General features: G+C 37.4%; 1 protein-coding gene across 11 annotated transcripts in view; it reads right to left on the reverse strand.

Moving 5' to 3' along the window:
• Window positions 1–21,103, reverse strand: part of NEK1 (NIMA related kinase 1) — a 194,023-nt gene that overhangs the window by 41,794 nt on the left and 131,126 nt on the right. For all 11 annotated transcript variants that reach the window (XM_049864808.1, XM_049864813.1, XM_049864817.1 and 8 more), the window contains 4 exons: window positions 16,599–16,730; window positions 14,561–14,626; window positions 14,269–14,476; window positions 9,278–9,430 (listed from right to left, as the gene is read on the reverse strand). In XM_049864808.1, the coding sequence (XP_049720765.1) occupies window positions 9,278–9,430; window positions 14,269–14,476; window positions 14,561–14,626; window positions 16,599–16,730 (559 nt within the window). The remainder of the gene's footprint in view (window positions 1–9,277; window positions 9,431–14,268; window positions 14,477–14,560; window positions 14,627–16,598; window positions 16,731–21,103) is intronic.

The following is a 21,103-nucleotide window of genomic DNA, read 5'->3' on the forward strand; positions in this document are numbered from 1 at the left end:
CTGTGTGTCTACTTGGCTGGGCCATGATTCTCAGTGTTTATATGTGATCACCTCCTTGATGGGATCTGCTCTGAGCAGCCAATCAGTTGAAAGGGAGTTTCCTTGGGCATGTGGCCTGCATCCAAATATAAGTGGACATTCTGGCTTTTGCCTGCTCTGGATCCTGCAGCTGCCTCCTGTTTGTCTGATCTCCGTTATTTGGGACTTGAGCTCGCAGCTTATCTGTCTATCTTGGGATTTGTCAATCTTCATAGCCTGTGAGCAAGAGTCCTGCTCTCCAACCTGATCTTGGGTTCGCCAGCCCCTACAGCTACATGAATCAGGAGAAGCCTTGCGGTCTTGCCTGCTGATCTTGGGATTCCTGATCTTCACAGCCTGTGAATAAGAGCCCTGCTTTCTGACCTGGTGATCTTGGGTTTGCCAGCTCCTGCAACTACGTGAATCAGGAGAAGCCTCTATCCTGATCCATGGACTTGGGACATTCCAGCCTCTACAATCATGCGAGCCATTTCCTTGATATAAATCTATCTGTATATTTATACGCTTTACTGGTTTTGCTTCTCTACAGAATCCAGCCTAAGATGTGCCTAATGGTTATTTTTTTATATTTAGCCTTTATACATGGGCATACCTAATTGCAAAGGAAGCAGAAAATGTAGTCTGTGGCTAAGCAAGCATGTGGCCAGCAAAAACCCATGGCAGGGGGAGAGCGTATTACTAAAAGGAAGAGGGGAAAACTGGATACTGCAGGACAACAGCAATCCTCACCACACATGGTTACATACACACAAAAATCACATTCAATGGATGTAAGCAAAATGCAGAGATATATCAAGAAAAAGGAAACCATGTGCTCCAGGCAAGAAGAGATCTAATAAGGGGAAGGTAAGGATGACATCTTTATAGCAGTCCAAGTAAAAACCCTGTCTGGTTTGGAGCAGGTCAGAAGGCAATCCAAAGAAATGCATCAAGGAAGGCTGTTTTGATAAAATAGCTAAGGTATCTGGATGGTCTGAGAAAAGATTAACATATCTACGGGACAGTGTGGCAATACGCTAGAAATAAAGAAATACTTGTGGCCATTGAGTGAATTCCGACTCATAGTGATCCTTTAGGGCAGAGCAGAACTGCTCCATAGGTTTCCCAGGGGCAGCTGGTAGATTCGAACTGCTGACCTTTTGATTAGCAGCCGTAGCTCTTAACTACTGCATCACCACGGCTCCATAGAAAACAAAGTAAATAAAAAATAAATCATTATTTAAGAAAACAAAAAAACAATACATGCTTAGCTTTGATTAGCATATATATGGTCATAACACTACTAACACTGAATCCTGATTTAACCAAAGTTATAATTATATTTGGAAGATGTAGGGATGGGAAGTGTACATGTATACAATGATATCGGCAAAGAACAGAAAAGGAAGCTAAATCCTTATTTTTCAAAGTAAGAAGTCAACATTGTCAGCTGCCGTTGAGTTGGCCCCCAACTCACGGCAACCTTGTGCACAATGAAACGAAGTACTGCCAGGTCTGAAGCCACGCCATTGATGTGGCTCGTGCCTTTGAAATCCACAGGGAGTTCACTGGCTGATTTTCAGAAGTAGATCACCAGGCCTTTCTTTCCAGTCCATCTTAGTCTAGAAGCCTTCACTGATAGACGGGAGGTGGCCGCCTCTGAGATACTCAGATTAAAAAAAATGCTTAAAAATATCAGGGAGTAGTGGCATAGGTATTTGATTTAGAACTATGTTAACGATTAAGGAAGCAAGTAGTTTCTAGAAGAGCTGAAAGTAGTTGACTCTGGCAGCAGGAAATAAATAGGGTGGGGACTGGGGTCAGGGACTACGGTTTTTGGTAATGGACTTCCAGGGCTACTGGGCATTTTGAATTACATGTACAGATAATTTTTTTTTTAAACAATAATACTGAGTTTTAAATTAAGAATAAGATCCATCTGAATAGAGAAATTCAGTCTTCAGATAGCAGAGTTTGGGGGTAATTTCACTTTTCGACAGCATAGTTTTCTGTACTTTCTAAATGTTTTACAATGAATATCTACTATTACAGTGAAGAAAGGAGCCTGGTGGTGCAATGGATAAGCGCTTGGCTGCTAATTGAAAGGTTTGTACTTCGAACCCACCAGCCGCTCCACGTGAGAAAAGACCTGGCAATCTGCTCCCATAAAGACTATGGCCTAAGAAACCCTACAGGAGCAGTTCTACACTGTTCTATAGCATTGTTACGAGTTGGAATCGACTCCATGACACACAACAACATAGTCAAGAAAAAAACAAATAATGTGGCGGAGGGACTTTTGTTTCTGGCCATGATAGCATAAATCATACTGGATTAATCTCTCACCAAAAATAGGTACAAATGATGGGCAAAAAAACATAAAAAAACTGTTTGAAGTCTTGGGAAAACAATCTGTGCAGGCAGGGCCTGATAGGCTACAGTCCTGAAGAGAGCAGGCAAGCACATGAGATGAGCTCAAGGATCATCTTCTGCTTTTTCCTTGAATGCATTTTTCTAAATAGCAGCATAGGAGACTAGATTACAAGTAGTAGATGATGGAAAGACTCAATTTCATCAGTCAGAACAAGGCCAGGGGCAAACTACAGAACAGACCATCAACTGTTGTTAGGTGCCGTCGAGTCGGTTCCGACTCATAGCAACCCTATGCACAACAGAACAAAACACTGCCCGCTCCTGAGCCATCCTCAAAATCATTGTAATGCCACTGTGTCAATCCACCTCGTTGAGGGTCTTCCTCTCTTCCGCGGACCCTGTACTCTGCCAAGCATGATGTCTTTCTCCAGGGACTGATCCCTCCTGACAACATGTCCAAAGTACGTAAGATGCAGTCTCTCCACCCTTGCCTCTAAGCAGCATTCTGGTTGTACTTCTTTTAAGACAGATTTGTTTGTTCTTTTCTCAGTCCACGCTATATTCAGTATTCTTCAACAACACGGCAATTCAAAGGCATCAATTCTTCTTCGGTCTTCCTTATTCATTGTCCAGCTTTCATATGCATATGATGTGATTGAAAAAACCACGGCTTGGGGCAGGTGCACCTTTAGTCTTCAAAGTGGTATCTTTGCTCTTCAACACTTCAAAGACGTCCTTTGCAGCAGATTTGCCCAATGCAATGTGTCTTTTGATTTCTTGACTGCTGCTTCCATGGCTATTGATTGTGGATCTAAGCAAAACGAAATCTTGACAACTTCAGTCTTTTCTCCATTTATCATGATGTTGCTCATTGGTCCAGTTGTGAGGATTTTTGTTTTCTTTATGTTGAGGTGCAATCCATACTGAAGGCTGTGGTCTTTATCTTCATCAGTAAGTGCTTCAAGTCCTCTTCACTTTCAGCAAGCAAGGTTGTGTCATCTGCATAACACAGGTTGTTAATGAGTCTTCCTCTGATCTTGATGCCCCATTCTTCTTCATATAGTCCAGCTTCTCATATTATGTGCTCAGCATACAGATTGAATAGGTATGGTGAAAGAATACAAGCCTGACGCGCACCTTTCCTGACTTTAAACCAGTCAGTATTTTCTTGTTCTGTCCGAACAACAGCCTTTTGATCTATGTAAAGGTTCCTCATGAGCACAATTAAGTGTTCTGGAATTGCCATTCTTTACAATGTTATCCATAATTTATTATGATCCACACAGTTGAATGCCTTTGCATAGTCAATAAAACACAGGTAAACATCCTTCTGGTATTCTCTGCTTTCAGCCAGGATCCATCTGACATCAGCAATGATATCCCTGGTTCCATGTCCTCTTCTGAAACCGGCCTGAATTTCTGGCAGTTCCCTGTCAATATACTACTGCAGGTGTTTTTGAATGATCTTCAGCAAAAGTTTGCTTGCATGTGGTATTAATGATATTGCTCTATAATTTCCACATTCGGTTGGATCACCTTTCTTGGGAATAGGCATAAATATGGATCTCTTCCAGTCAGCTGGCCAGGAAGCTGTCTTCCATATTTCTTGGCATAGATGAGTGAGCACCTCCACCGCTGCACCTCTTTGTTGAAATATCTCAATTGATATTCCATCGATTCCTGGAGCCTTGTTTTTCGCCAATGCCTTCAGAGCAGCTTGAACTCCTTCCTTCAGTACCATCGGTTGCTGATCATATGCCACCTCTTGAAATGGTTGAACACCGACTAATTCTTTTTGGTATGACTCTGTGTATTCCTTCCACCTTCTTTTGATGCTTCCTGCGTTGTTTAATATTTTCCCCATAGAATCCTTCACTATTGCAACTCAAGGCTTGAATTTTTTCTTCAGTTCTTTCAGCTTGAGAAACGCTGGGCGTGTTCCTTCCTTTTGGCTTTCCATCTCTAGCTCTTTACACATGTCATTATAAAACTTTGTCTTCTTGAGACGCCCTTTGAAATCTTCGGTTCAGCTCTTGTACTTCATCAGTTCTTCCTTTTGCTTTAGCTGCTCGAGGTTCGAGAGCTAGTTTCAGAGTCTCCTCTGACATCCATCTTGGTCTTTTCTTTCTTTCCTGTCTTTTCATTGACCTCTTGCTTTCTTCATGTATGATGTCCCTGATGTTATTCCACAACTCGTTTGGCCTTCAGTCACTAGTGTTCAACGCGTCAAATCTATTCTTCAGATGGTCTGTAAATTCAGGTGGAATATACTCAAGGTCATATTTTGGCTCTCGTGGACTTGCTCTGATTTTCTTCAGTTTCAGCTTGAACTTGCATATGAGCAGTTAATGGTCTGTTCTACAGTTGGCCCCTGGCCTTGTTCTGACTGATGATATTGAGCTTTTCCATCGTCTCTTTCCACAGATGTAGTCAATTTGATTTCTGTGAGTTCGATCCGGCAAGGTCCATGTGTATCGTTGCCGTTTATGTTGGTGAAAGAAGGTATTTGGAATGAAAAAGTCGTTGGTCTTGCAAAATTCCATCATTCAATCTCTAGCATCGTTTCTATCACCAAGGCCATATTTTCCAACTACTGATCCTTCTTCTTTGTTTCCAACTTTCGCATTCCAGTCACCAGTAATTATCAATGCATCTTGATTGCATGTTCAATCAATTTCAGACTGCAGCAGCTGATAAAAATCTTCTATTCATCTTTGGCCTTAGTGGTTGGTGTGTAAATTTGAATAACAGTCGTATTAACTGCCCTTCCTTATAGGTGTATGGATATTATCCTATCACTGACAGTGTCGTACTTCAGGATAGATGTTGAAATATTCTTTTTGATGATGAATGCAACACCATTTCTCTTCAAGTTGTCATTCTCAGCATAGGTGACTGTATGATTGTCCGATTCAAAATGGCCAATACCAGTCCATTTCAGCTCACTAATGCCTAGGATATTGATGTTTATGTGTTCCATTTCATTTTTGATGATTTCCAATTTTCCTAGATTCGGACTTCGTACATTCCAAGTTCCGATTATTAATGGATGTTTGCAGCTGTTTCTTCTCATTTTGAGTTGCTCCACATTAGCAAATGAAGGTCCCGAAAGCTTTTCTCCATCCACGTCATTAAGGTCAACTCTACTTTGAGGAGGCAGCTCTTCCCCAGTCATCTTTTGAGTGCCTTCCAACCTGGGGGGCTCATCTTCCAGCAGTATATCAGACAATGTTCTGCTGCTATTCATAAGGTTTTCACTGGCTAATGCTTTTCAGAAGTAGACTGCCGGGTCCTTCTTCCTAGTCTTAGTCTGGAAGCTCAGCTGAAACCTGTCCTCCATGGGCGACCCTGTCGGTATCTGAAGACTGGTGGCATAGCTTCCAGCATCACAGCAACACACAAGCTCCCACAGTAGAACAAACTGACAGACACGTGGAGGACCATCAACTGCTCAAATGCAAATTCAAGTGGAAGCTGAAAAAAATTAAAACAAGTCCAAGAGAGCCAAAGTATGACCTTGAGTATATTTCACCTGAATTTAGAGGCCATCTCAAGAATAGATTTCATGCGTTGAACAGTAATGACCGAAGACCAGACGAGTTGTAGAATGACATCAAGGACATCATACATGAGAAAAGCAAGAGGTCATTAAAAAAAAAGACAAGAAAGCAAGAAAATACCAACATGGATGTCAGAAGAGACTCTGAAACCTACTCTTGAACGTGGAGTAGCTAAAACGAAAGGAAGAAATGATGAAGTAAAAGAGCTGAACAAAGATTTCAAAGGGTGGCTCAAGAAGACAAAGTATTATAATAAAATGCAGTGTATGTTCTGCGTGTATATTCTCAACAACAATTTAAAAAAAGATACAGCATGTATAGAAAAAGAAACACAACACTGAGATATATTTTTAGAAAACTATTGGACTTTAAGGAAAAAGAAAAATATTCTTTGAGTATTTAAGCAAAGACCAAGTCACTCTTAAGGGAAAGAAAATACGATTACCATTGGACATTCTGAGAACAATCATTTATTCCAGAGCCAACAGAGTTATCTATTAAAGACGTTCAAGAAAGAAAAATGTAAGCCAAGAATTTTTTTTTCTCTCTTTTTTAAATTTTATTGTGTTTTAGGTAAAAGTTTATAGCACAAATTAGTTTTTCATTCAAACATTTTATACACAAATTGCTCTTGTGACATTAGGTGCAATCCCTACAATGTGTCAGAACTCTCCCAAGAATTTTATATGAAACCAAGCTGACCTTCAAGAAGAAAGTCTTCAGACAAACTGTTGTAAACGTGCAAAATCTTTGAGAGTACTGTTCGCATGAACCCTTACTAAGGAATTGATCAGAAAATGAGCATCAGACAACCAAAATGACTAAAAGACTAATGGATTGGAAAACTAAAAATCATCACAGGTCCTTTATATTTAATTATTTAATACACTCACCAATCCTTGATAAGTGTGTTTCCATTCTACAGACAGAGAAACCAAATATCAAAGTCAGAGGAACTTGCCCTTGGTTGCTGAAGAAGTGGTGGAGCCAGAATTTGAATCAAAGCCTACTCCCCCTTCCATGGCATTAAGCTGGTCCCACAAATACATTAACTAAACCTTTGTCTTTGCATATATTATACGTATTGCTTGAAATTTCTTTTTTTCCTGTACCTACCCAATGAGGTCTTTTTTATCTTTGGCCTACCTCAAAAGTCACTTGCTCTCTCTGTGGCTTTCCAGAGTAAAGCTCCTTCATCTGTGGCCCCAAAGCAATTCAGATACAATACCTCTAACATGGACTTTGCCATACGTGATTTCCTTGATGGTAAGAAGTGTGAATTGTCTTAAAATCCATGTATAGCGCATATTCTTTTAAAGTAAGTATAAAAACCCATTGCTGTCCAGTTGTTTCCAACTCAGCAACCCACTGGACAGAGTAGAACTGCCCCCTTGGGTTTCCAAGGAGCAGCTGGTGGATTCGCACTGCCAACCTTTTGGTTAGCAACCAAGCTCTTAATCACTGTGCCATTAGGGCTCCAAGTAAATATAGTTCAGGAAAATTTTTAAAAGAGGACAGATGTTAATTCTGGGAAGCCTTTCTTGACTATCCAAGAAAAATTTAATTACTTAAACCTCTCTGCCCTATCTCTGAACTTGTGCATATTTTTATTCTTGTCCTTTTCATACAATGTTATCATTTGGTTTCATTTTTGTTTATGTTCTGAGAGCAAGAATGACGTTTTTCTTTTTCTCTGTAACCTTACAACCAAATATACAATAGAGGCTACACCTGATAAACAGTTGGTAAATTTAATTTAAAAAAGGAAGACAGGTTATAAAATATATTACTTCTTACTTCCAATTCTATTCAGATAGATTATTACTGGAGAATGAAAAAGCTTTGCTTTCATACTGCTTAAATATTATTGTACATCAAATTACAAACATTTAATCAATAAAAATTTTACATAAGAGAAATCAGAATGTGATGTTTTAAAAATAATACTTCTAATGGGCATGAACATGCGTTGGACTTTTTTTTCTTGATTACAAAATAATCTGAAATTTCATTATGTTTTAAAATGATTTTGGCCTCAAGACGTTTTTGTCCTAAATAAATAAATAAAGCCCTGGGGCATTATGAGAACAGGCTCAGACTGACTGTTAAGAATATTAAGTTACTAATTTTTTTTTTTTTTTAGTCCTTCACATACAATTGCACAATTTACTGACACAAGAGTGTGAACGAATTAATTACAAATACACACACTTCGTGCTTCTGTCCTTTTTCCAAACAACTGATTATATATATGTATGCTTAATTCAAATTGTTTTTTTTTTTCCTTTGATATCAAAGAAAATACTAGAGTGATTAATGCCTAGGAGATTTACCCTTGGTAAGGAACTAGCAACCTACTTTTTTAAGTTCAGTAACATACACATAGGTTCACTTTGTTGACTCGTTATAAACATCTGGCTGCTTTCTGCATCTCGCTAATTCCAGCACAGAACAGGTTATTTTTCCTCCAGCTTTGGATAGGAGTTTGGAGATGAGTTTCGCTTTACGCTTTAAGGACAGACAGAGATAAACAGATATATATATACAGAGAGAGAGAGAGAGAGTATGCAAAAGTGACATATATACACTTTCATGTTTAGGCACAACTTCCAAAAAGACAAAAACTACACTCTGCTTCCTCATCACTTGAATAAACTGTTGAGTCTGAAAATGCCTGTTTGATATGTGGACCCTCTTCTTTATGCATAGCTGCAATAACCAAACCAAAATCAAACCCATTGCTGTCAAGCTGATTCCAACTCATAGTGACACTATAGGACAGAGTAGAACTGCCCCACGGGGTTTCCAAGGCTGTAAATCTTTATGGAAGCTGACTGCCACCTCTTTCTCTTGTGGTAATTGCAATACCCGGATACAAAACACTCATGGATCATGAATATTTTCCTCCTGCTTCACCACAACTCACCCTCTCCAATCAAGGATAATGTCTGTCATACCAACTACAGATATCTTTTAGTCAGTCTAAATTCCTGAATCCACATTAACATAATCTGGCGGGATTGCTCCTATGTCCTTCTTCATTTATTACATCTTCCTAATTGTTCTGCTTTTCAGACACCACTCATACACATTTTCTTTGCCTTTTATTTTTAGATTCCATCCAGGTCATCTGAGGTCAAAACTCAAGACTACCCATTAGGGACAACTCACAAGAAAATGCTTTCATTCTCCATTTAAGTAGAAAATTATGATAACAAAAAGATTATCTATTACAAATAATTCCTTAAAGTGAAAACATTTTTTAAAAATTTCTATTTTTAATAACATTGACTGCTAGTATAGAAAAACAACTAGTCTCTGCTTACCACTTCTAATAGTCGTGTTTTCCAATAGTTCTGTCTGAAGTTGTAGTTCAGCTTCTCCAAGTATCTTCAGAACAGAATCAACAGGACTTTTTCCCCAGAGTCTTCTTGGAGATTCACCAGGATCTAATTTAATAACCTCTCCCACTGTGTGTTCTATAAGAAAATGATACAAAAAAATAATTTTCAATGATAGAACATAATAACAACATTGTATTGAAAGGCAGATCTTGGATTTTCTATCCAAATAAATGCTTCATGAGAAAAAAAAAATCATATTACAAAAAGCATATGATGATGATGCTTTAAAAAAAGAGAGATGGAGAATGACTGATGGCAAGAATGGAACCAATCGTAACCAGCCATAAAAAAAATAAATCTGTAATTGCCTTCAGGGTACTTATGAATTAAATCCTAATTTGGGAGAATATAAAAATAGGAAAAAAAATTATGTTTTTATAAATTTAATTGAAAAGAATAGGACATAAATCTTAAGATAAAAAGCATAAGGATTCAAAAGCAGAGAAAAGTATTTCTAAGAAAATGTCTTATAAGTAGGCAACTGACATTTAACCAAAATAACAATTTTGGTTAAAATATTTTAATAAAATTTAGCAAACCAAAAACAGAAAATTCTCATGGAACTTTGAAATGTTGATATCTTTAGAACAGTCAGTAATAATACCTGCAGCATATAGCCACCTAGCAGGAATAGAGAGAACATCAAATGTTATGGGGTATGTTACATAGACTTTCAATGGTAACAGCATACACATTAATAAAAAAATTATGTACCAGTTCCCTGAAAATAAGTATATGTGATTCAGCAGGTAATACTCAGCTTTGAACATGCTAAATGATTACCATTAGGGAACTACTTTAAAAAAATATGGTTAAAATAGAGTAGAGAACTCAGAAATAAACCCACGCTTTACAGTCATTTGATGTTTGACAAAGACATCAAAACGATCCAATGAGGAAAAAGTCTCTTTAACAAATGAAATGGAAATAACTGAATATCTATATAGCTATATCATCCCTCCCTCCCTCCCTCCATCCATCCACTCATCCACCCATCCATCCATCCATCCATCTAAATGAGCTTAGACTTCTTTGATGCTGGGAGGGCAAAGTCACGTGAGGAGACAGAACTGGCAGTCTGGGAAGGCCCCCAGCTAGTGCTTGTAGTATGGACTACTGAAGAGTACAAAGCTACACAGAGAGAGAACTCAAGGAGAACTGTACACTGCTCCCTTGAGTCTTCAGCTGAGTATGGATCAGCACACGCATGTGAGGAAATTACTGTAGTCTAGAGAAAGAAAAAAAAAAAAAAAACACTCAAAAGCAGTGGAAGGAACAACAAAGTTCACACAGGATCAAAAATAGTGGCTCTTCCCACCAGACATAAAAGAAAATCTTATAATGCACAAGGCATCAGAGAAGATTTTGATTCATTAAAGAGGGAAGATTAGCTGTCTTACCTACCAATGCTTAAAAGCAAGACCTAAAAGGATCAAACTAATTCCAAGTAAATAAACTGTGTCCCAGAACAGGGCTCAAGAATATTTATACGAATACAAAAGTATACAGCATCCAACAAGGTAAAATTGACAATGTCGGGCCTCCAAACTAAAATTATCAACCATGCAAAGAAGCAGAATACAACTTATAATAAAGAAGAAGGAAAAAAACCAAGCAATCAAAACCAACCCCAAAATGACAGAGATAATGAAATTAGTAGATAAGGACATATTTATAACTGTCATTACAACTGAATCCCAAGCTCGACAAGCTAGAGCAAAGATCGAGCATGATAAGTAGAGACAAGGAGGCTATTAACAAAACCCATATCAAACTCCTAAAAGGGAAGGCAGAAAATGCAAAGAAAACTAGACCAAAAAGAGACAAGGAGGCTATTAACAAAACCCATATCAAACTCCTAAAAGGGAAGGCAGAAAATGCAAAGAAAACTAGACCAAGGCACATCCTAATCAAATTCACTAAAACCAAAGCTAAAAGGGAAAATCTTTAATGCCATTAGAGGGAAAAAACACGTTACATACAGAAGGATAAAAACAAGAATAAGAACAACAGAAGATGTCAATAAGCAACACAAACTAGAAAATAGTAGGGCAACATCTGTAAAGTACTAAAAGAATAAAATGACAACTTAGAATTCTGCATCTAGAAAAAATATCTTTGCAAAAGGAAGGCAAGATAAAAACTTTGACAGACTTGTAAATGCTGAAAGAATTCATCACCAACAGAACTGTACTACCAGAAATGTTAATGGAAGTCCTTCAGGCAGAAAAAATACGACACCAGAGCTTTTTCCCCCTCTAGGAGAAGCCTTGTAGAGTTCCAGCCCAAGCAGTGGGAAATGGAACTCCTAATGGTTAGAGAGACTGTGGAAATCCCCCAGAATTTTTTTCTTTCTTTTCTCCCTCCTCTTGTTTTCCAGTCCCCACAAAAAAAGCATGGTGGTGGGAGCAGCATTTGGTAATGGGAACCCACAGGAGACAAAACTGAGGGAGAGGAAGGTTCCTTCCTTTGTTTGGTGGAGATGTGGTAACAAGAGACTGTTGCCAATCCCCATTGCTATTTTCCCCCATCTTCCGGCTGCTTGGCCAAGTGCACAGTACAGTGAGGTAACTAAAGCCTCAGCTTTCTGGTTAGACAACCAAAAAGAGGAACAAAAACACCAGAGAGATAGACAAGACAAAGAAACTTAGGAAAGTGACCTGCTAGTTATTAATGATTACCTGGGCTCATCCGCCATCTGTGCGTGCATGGATCTGATCCTATTCAGGATATCAAAAACTTTGAGAGCTGATCTAACAAATACACCACCACCTAGGTCCCAGACTAGTTACTGGTGTTGCACATACTAAAACCCATTGCATTTGAGTCGATTCCAACTTATAGTGACCCTCTAGGACAGAGGAGAACTGCCCCAGAGGGTGTCCAAGGAGTGGCGGGTGAATTCAAACAGCCAGCCCCTTGGTTAGCAGCCAAGCTCTTAACCACTGTGCCACCAGGGCTCGTATCTATTACTCTTGCACATTCTAGATAGATCCAACGGCACTGACTGGCTTTGAAAACGGAACCCATCAATTGGAACCACAGCCCACACAAATCAGGTAGGAACTGTGGCCTAAATCTACGTAGGTCAGCTGCCTGCTAAAACAAAAATATCAACATTCTCCATAGGATTTAAACAAGACCCACAGTCTCCTAAGGTAATATTCAAGATGTCCAGTATACAGTTCAAGATTACTCAGTATAACGTGTCTGCTTCCCACTCTCGCGTTTTTGAATATATGCCAAATAAAACTTTCTTTTTGCTTTAAGAAATATATATATATTACTTAGCATAAGAACCTGGAAAATCTTAACTTTCATGGAAGAGCACAATCCATAGACAATGTCAATATTAACACAGATGTTGAAATTATCTGACAAAGGTTTTAAACAGCTATTATAAAATGCTCCAGGAAACAATTATGAGTACTCTTGACAGCTATGCAAAAACAAAAAGTCTGAAAAAAGAAACAAAATATAAAAGTACAGGAAATTTAAATTTCAATGCTATAAACATACAACTTTTTTTGGAAACACAGCCATACTCATGCATTTATATATTATCTACTGCTGCTTCTGTGTTACTGGCAGAGATGGAAGACTAAAATATTTACTATCTGGCCATTGACAAAAAAACATTTGTTGATTCTTGTTTTAAAGACTCCCCTCTGCACTGAGAATAAGTCCACACTGTTTAGCAAAGCCAGTGCTGAGGAACCTTCATGATTTGGCCTTCCTCAGTGTCACTCTCTGTCTCTCTCGATTCTGAATTTTAGCCATGCTGAATTACACAGAGCTCCCTGTTCTGGAAGTGCTCTCTCAAATCTGGGCCCTTGCCATTCTCGACAGGAAACTCTTCGCTTGCCTTTTCATTTAGCTAACTACTACTTATTTTTCCAGCCATCAATTTTTCTAGAATTTTTTTCCCTTGGTTCTTAGAAGAATGACGTACGTCCTCCTATGTACAGGGTCACTATGAGGTGGAATTCTTCTCGAGGACAACGTGTTTTTTTTTTTTTTTTTGGTTTTATGTATTCTTTATTCTAAGAGTAGCCAATGCTTATTTCTGGCATATTACTTATGAACTGAAATTGCCTGTTTACTTGCCTTCTTTCCTACTAGACCCTAGGCTCCTTACAGGGACAGACTGTAATATATTAACCACTACTGTATACCCACTGGTTTAAGAATTGCTGAATAAATAAGCGATCAAGTCTTTGTGAGGATGGCGTGGGGCCAGGCAGTGTTTCATTCTGTTGTACACAGGGTCGCTATGAGTCAGAACAGACTCCTCAACTCCTAATAACAACAACAACATCAAGTCTTTGGGCTTTTCTCCAATGCAAGAAGAAATTCTACAAAAAACAGTTCATCAAAAAAATTACTTAGAATCTTATTTATTTCTGATGGTCAGACTTGCCATTTTAGAATGTAAACTCCACGAGAGCATTTATATTTTTGTTCTGTTCACTGCTGTATCTCCAGTACCTAGAGCAATACATGAAATATAGTGGGTGTTCAATAACTATCTGTTAAATGAATGAATCAGTAAGTCAGATCTTCTCAATACCCCTGCTAAATAAATGCCTAAAGGATTTTCTGAGACTTTATCAAAGTTCACTACTCTGGTTCTCATCAATAATCATTCCTATTAAGAGATTAATCTGATTTGGTATAAAGGGTTAAAGGAATACAATTTAAACATGTATCAACAGTTTCCTCTCTCACAATACATACTTTTGCAGTAAAAATCTTTGCAATTCTTATGGTTGAATAGTTTCCTCCACTCTTCACACATTTCTAGGTGGGGAGGTACTTCTACCACCCCCATATCAATTCCTCTAAGTGTTCCTCTTTCGAGTGGTTTACACGTGGGCTAGACCAAAACAGGGTTATCGAATTTTCATACACACTTTCAGCTGCAGAGAAGGATGCATCCAGCGTTAACTCATCCAGAGGAACCACAAGTTGACCGCCTGTGCCCCACTTCTTACGATCAGATGGAACTGGCTTTTCTTCGTTCTCTTTGGCATCTTCAGCGTCAGAGCAACGCTGCTGTCCTTTTTCATCCTCCTGAGCTTTAAGATTTTGATTCAATCGACGTAGTATTTCTCGTTTACTCTGAAACAGGTACAATCTTATATTTTACTATGTATATGGATAAAGTAAAATGATTGACAGAGAAACTTAGAAAACTACACTTACTGAAATAGCATTGTTGGTCTTTTGCATTTCTTCTGAGGTACCCCGGGTATCATCAGCTAAGCTGTCCTTTAAATACAGAGTTACGCAGTTAGAAACAATGTTATTTTAAAAGTCTACTTTAAAAAATATGATACTGTTGTTATGTTTTACTTTTCATTAAATTGCTTCTTGTGAATGTTTTTAATTCCTGTAAAATGTTAACACAGCTTCCTTTGTTATCAGCAATGAGGAGTATTTAAATATTATCAACTAATAGACATATCATATAGTAGAAGGGCCAATTCTCAATTATTTGTCGTATTTTTTGATTATAGGTTTAACTATCTCCTCTTTCTCATTGGTACCTGATTTTTGGTAATCTTTAATCAGTGGTAGAAAAAAAATTAATTCATGTACTGTCTTAATTAGAGCTAGGGAAAGTTTTGATGGACAAGGTAATTCAAGGTGGAATCTGTTCTTCTGAAGTTCTCTTTCTGTTTCAGAGATATATACACACACACACACACACACACACACAAAACCAAAACCAAACCCACTGTCGTCGAGTCGGTTCTGACTCATAGCAACCTCACATATACACATACATATATCTTCTTGCTAATCCATACGACTAAATATAATTGAGAATAGGCCTTTCTCTCTAAGCAAAGGAGGTAATGAGAATGAGTTCTGAGTCATTTGTACCATTACAAACAAACATTTTGTCTTCTCATTAGTCTAATCAGAGTAATCTAGGCCACATACAACTTAAAAATACATAAAAACAAGAAATTAGTAGTGACAAAAGCTGTGAAAGCAAAGGTATCTAGAAGTCTCGGAGTCAAAGTAAGAGCACTTTTCCAAGTTTTAAGTAAGCGATCTTTACTAAGAAAACACAGAAAGAAAAACCATTTGGTTACACGGAATATCTCAAAATTTTAATATTTGAGAAAAATACAAAAGAGTATAGTGGTCAGTTGTAAAGTGATGTGTGTAAATGAGACAAAGAACATTTTACCCAGTAAAGTAGTCAGGAATTAGCAGCACTACAACCAGAGAGACGAACAGCTACTTGAGATGTGAGACTGGGTACCAGGAAGGGCACCACACAGTGGTATCTAAAGTCGAAGTGAACACGTAGCACATGCAAAGTCATTGTCAGAAAGAAAAAGAGACCAAACCTACTTGAAGAACGAGAGTTTCTTGTATGAAGTTCTTGAGAATGATCAAGAAACTTACATTTTACCACTTAGTCTTACTACTCAAGATGAGCATAAAGGCTGCAAACAATTAAAGTCTACCAACAACTTCAGTGTTGTTTCCAAAAACTTGGTGATAGTCCACAGATAAAAGACAGACATCAATTGTCAAGAAGGGGGAAAATTTGGTTAATGTGTTACACGACTCAGCATGGTTTTCTCCTTCTGTCTGTTGAACTCTAGGCTGCAACTCCACATTATGAGCCTATTTCTCTTGACCCTAAAACACAGCCTTCACACTTTAGATGGATACCTGACACATATTCCAAGTTTAAACTTTTTCTTGCCCACATTTCTTTGCTTTACTATCCATATGGCATGATTGAAATTCAGAAGCAGAGGGTAAAAGAAACTATTAATGAATTAAATGTAATTATAGTAAAAAAATATTTTTTTTTATAATGGGTCTTCACTCTCAAATTTGCTATCTCACAAAATTTCAAATAAAGCTAAACATGTCTGAGACTTCATTCCTAGAGTTAGTTACTTAAGTACCAAAGAGAAGGTATTTTTTAAAAAGTGAACATTTGTTACATGTGACAGGTGGGATATAAGAATGTTCCATTATTTTCAGTACATTCCTATTTATATTTATTCAACATATATTCCTATGTCTCAGGTAGTCCTAGATACAGAACCTCTGAGGGGCAAAGCTCCTATGTTCCGAGTAACCCACACATAAAAATCTTAAGAGGTAGCTTTTTTCCTAGGGAAAAAAAAAACTAAGAAAACATTAGGAAATAATGTGATTTCATTAAATTTAATTGACTTTGAGGAGTTCTGAATTTTAGAAAACTTACCATACCCACTTCTTTCAAGGCTGAAGTCATAGAAATAACAGGTCTTATCTGCTGCTTTGATGGAGAGCCACCTGATTCACGCTGTCCCAAAGGCGGAGACACATCAGAATTCCTTACTCCTTTAGCCACCAACTATAATAAAAAATTTTAATTATATGGGAAAGTTTATATTTGCATAAAGAAATAAAATGGCATATATAAGATCACTGTTTGTATCTACTCAGTCCACATGTAATTTTTTCATTCTTCTTCAATTATTTATTTAGCAAAGCACTGTGCTAGGTGCTAGGAACAGAGCAGCAAATACAGAGAAATGCCCCTGGCCTCAGACGTAAACATAAGCAAGTGTCATATAGTCCTAAATCACTCCCTTCCCCTGCACTATCAATGTTTCATAAAATGATCCTGTTTTCTGAAAAATTCAGTATTAGTCCTCTCCCTTTAATTTCAATCCATTACAACATTTGATATGAAGAAAAAACAGTTTATTAATTTTCACCTCAAAAAGAAATTCTTCCACCGTTTCTGGAAGCCTTGGCCTAATCTCCTTAAAGTTTGAATGTCAATCTCCCAACATAAGAGCCCTTATTATAAAAATGTCAACATAAATGAGAATAAAAAGAGTGACAGATACATGGAATAGAAAGATTTACTTCACTAAAAACATCAGGTACTGTCTTCATGGAGTCCTGGTGGTGCAGTGGTTAAGAGCTACAGCCGCTAAAGCAAAAGGTCAGCAGTTTGAATCTACCAGCCACTCCTTGGAAACCCTACACGGCAGTTCTACTCTACCCTATAGGGTCGCTATGAGTCGCAATCAACTCAACGGCAGTGGGTAGGGGTAAGGTAAGGTATTAACTTCATACATGTTTGTTTCTATCTTGCTATTTGGACTCTAAACAACATGAAGATTCTGAACCTATAAGGAACGGGCATTTATATTATGGTAACAGTAGCATGGCAGGAATTTCACTCCCTACTTCTACCTTTTCCTCAAAGGAGCGAACAAGAATTTCTTTTGAGTATACATTTCATATGCAATATTTCTTGAGTAATTAAGTATCTTCTAAGAAATAAAGTACTAAATACACTTCTAATATTTAGTCTTCCCAAGTTTCATTTTACAAACATGAAAACTCTGCTTTAATCCCATACCTTAGCATTTTTTAAAAGATATACTGATGTTTAATATGTGACTACAAGTAACTATTTAAATATCTAGAGCTTCCACAACCAAGTATTATCACCTTCAAAGATTATACAGAAATATTTTGAAACTCTTCTATGATGGTTCTTCTACCACAGAGCATATCCAAACGAAAGTATCATAGATTCTGAGGAAATAAAAGCAAGCTCTAAATTTGTTCGGAACAGCAGTACATTTAGAACAAGTATATTATTTACCTAGATGATTATTTTGAAGGAACAAAATTAATTTGGATGTACACATTCTGCTATTTTTATTTAAATCAGTCATTAGTTTTCTGCCACTGTGCAAATACCATATTTATCAGTTGTATTATACTAATTCACTTAGAGAAATTATTTCTATCTTAATAAACAAATCTGACATGATTTTGTGAGAAAACAAATACACAATATCTGATAAAAATTAATTCATCAACTTATTTAAAGATGTATTGAGTACCTATTAAGTGCCATGCACAGTGCCAGATAATGGATAACCAAAATGAACAGAACACAAAGCCTTTTCTCAAAGGATATAAACTGAGAAGGAAAGGGACACATATAAATCAACCATTATGTTACAGACAAATAAAAGTAGAGATGTGCTACACAATCTGGGGAAACAAAACAAAAACCAGAGAAAGCCAGGAGGAAGGATGGTCAAAGCAGCCTTTATAGAGTAGCCAGTGTTAGAAGGGCTGTTCATTTTGTTCGAGGAGGCCGTAAAACAGTAGGACAGTTCTACGCTTTAATCCCAAAGCTCTCACGTACTAATCCTGTGGTTTTTCATCAAGTGTCTTATCGTCTCTGAACCTCAACATTTTCTCCCTCTAAAATGGGAATGGTGCACCCATTGTCTCCCTGCCATAGAGATTAAATGAGACAGTTTATGTAAAGTGCGCAGCTGTGTGCCTAATATTTGGTGGCAATTATTACAGCTCCACCCAGTGACCCAGTGCCCTCGAGTCGAATTCCGACTCATAGCGACCCTACAGGACGGAGAAGAACTGCCCCATAGAGTTTCCAAGGAGGCCCTGGTGGATTCAAACTGCTGTTATAGCTCAGCAAACATTTAATTTAGATTCTACTATAAATAAGGCTACTTTGCTTAAATGCCAAAAGTCTGGTTTTAGTCCCTGACAAAACCAAAATGAAGGAACTTGTCCAAAGCCCAGTGTTTCATTTCCAGAAGGCGTGCAAAGCCAGTAACCTTCCATCTATGCATGATCAAGGGTTTAAAATTCGGCATCGTAAAAGGAGGTTTTACGACACAGACGTCATCAAGAAGCAGAAACCTGAAAGACAAGAGCTTTACATCACATACTCAAAACTAAGACTTAAAGAAAATGTAATCAAGAGTAATTTAATTCTGTAAATAACTAAATAGAAAAGATAATATGGATTTAACTACTTTGGCTGAAATAAGCACAGCATCAGCTTCACTTTTCAGCCCACAATACAATTTACATTTATGCTCATAAAGATTATCTCAAAGGTATTTCCAAAATGATTAGGCAGGTACCTATAGTAGGGACATTAAAGAAATTCATAATAAAAGAAAAAAAATCACCTATGCACCCACTGTTCCAACTAATTGCACTTCCTTCACCTATGCTCCTTTTTCACTTCTTTCTTATCCATATGGGTACATAGTTCTTAAAAAAAAAAAAAAAGTTCTTAGCCAACTTAAATAGGGCATTGCCACAAATATCTGAAACTGTAGGCACATGGCCTAAGAAAGGAGCCCTGGTGGCACAGTGGTTAAGAGCTCCGCTGCGAACTAAAGGTCGGCAGTTCAAATCCACCAGCCGCTCCTTGGAAACCCTCTGGGGCAGTTCTACTCTGTCCTTTAGGGTTGCTACTCGTTGGAATCGACTCACTGGCAACAGGTTTTTGGGGCCTAAGAAAAATTTAAAAGCCTCTAGGGAATATCTGAAGGAGCCCTGGTGGCGCAATGATTAAGCATTCAGTTGCCAACTGAAATGTTGGCAGTTCAAATCTACCAGCAGCTCTGTGGCAGAAAAGACCTGGTGATCTGTTCCCACAAAGATTACAGCATACGAGATCCTACGGGGCAGTTCTACTTTGTCGTATAGGGTCGCTATGAGTCAGAATCGACTCAACAGCACACAACAACAGGGAATACTTGGCAGATCTGATCTCAGTTAAAGAACGGCAGAAGTTAAAAACAGGGATGGAAAACCCTTCATCTGAACTTTATATTAAGTGACTTATAAGGTATATTGAATAGAGGAATTTCTATATTAATCTAAACCTTAAGAGAAATCCAAAGTAAAAGAGAACCTATTTATTGACAAGATATGCATTGAACCAGATATGAGACCAAAGGTGATCAAATTCAGTACTAATTTGGTTATGCTAAGATTAGATAAAGCTTTATTAAATTATCTTCACACTACATCTTAGCACCACTAGAAGCAATTTTTTAAAAAAACTAACAGGAGACTCTTAATGAAGGAAATGAAATTGTCATGTCATATATTATTATTAAAAATTTACATTATATTTAATTAAAATCTTTCTGGCCAAACTGGTATACAGTCTATGATCCAAGGTGTCTGACACATAGATTTTCTTAAGACAAATTTATCGGCACCTTTATAAAAACAATCTTCAGTAGCCTTCACTAAAAGCTTATCCTCTATAATCCAAATGTAATGCTACTCTTATCTCCTGGGTCGCCTAAACTAAACATATCAGAAGAATCTGAAATAATAAGCAGGGAAAGAAATTCAGATGTGTGAAATCTCCACCAAAGAACAAAGGAGAACAGACCATCCTACTAACTCCTACAATTATTTCCTAACCAAGCTAAGTCACAGTTATTGGAAATTTAAAGGTAGTTATACTGAGATGACGCCATTACAAGGCAAGGGTAATACATACCTCTAACTTACTAGAATAGCAGAACTTGGGCCTTCTGTGTAAACATCACAGATATATTTTTTATAATTAGACCTTGAAGTTGTTCAACATTAAATAGAACCAAGATTGAAAATTTATTTTTAACTGTCTAAAGAGAAAAGATTAGACTGAGCCCTTAATTTAGAGAGTTGATCAAATATGACAAAAGAACACAAAAATTAAATTAGCTAAGAAACAAAGTTCCTAGAAAACAAAAACATATAACCTCAAACCCGAAAACTGACCCAACTTTATTAAATCTAGAATACATATTTCATTCTAAGCACAGGTTTTTCAAAATTCGATCGCAGTTGTAAACAAACAAAATCTGCAACAGGAATAAAAGATCAAAGTTTGATAAGTCAGGTTAAAAAATTGCTTTAGAAGCTTGT

This window comes from Elephas maximus, chromosome 21 (assembly GCF_024166365.1).
Source record: "Elephas maximus indicus isolate mEleMax1 chromosome 21, mEleMax1 primary haplotype, whole genome shotgun sequence".
NCBI classification, from domain to species: Eukaryota; Metazoa; Chordata; class Mammalia; order Proboscidea; family Elephantidae; genus Elephas; species Elephas maximus.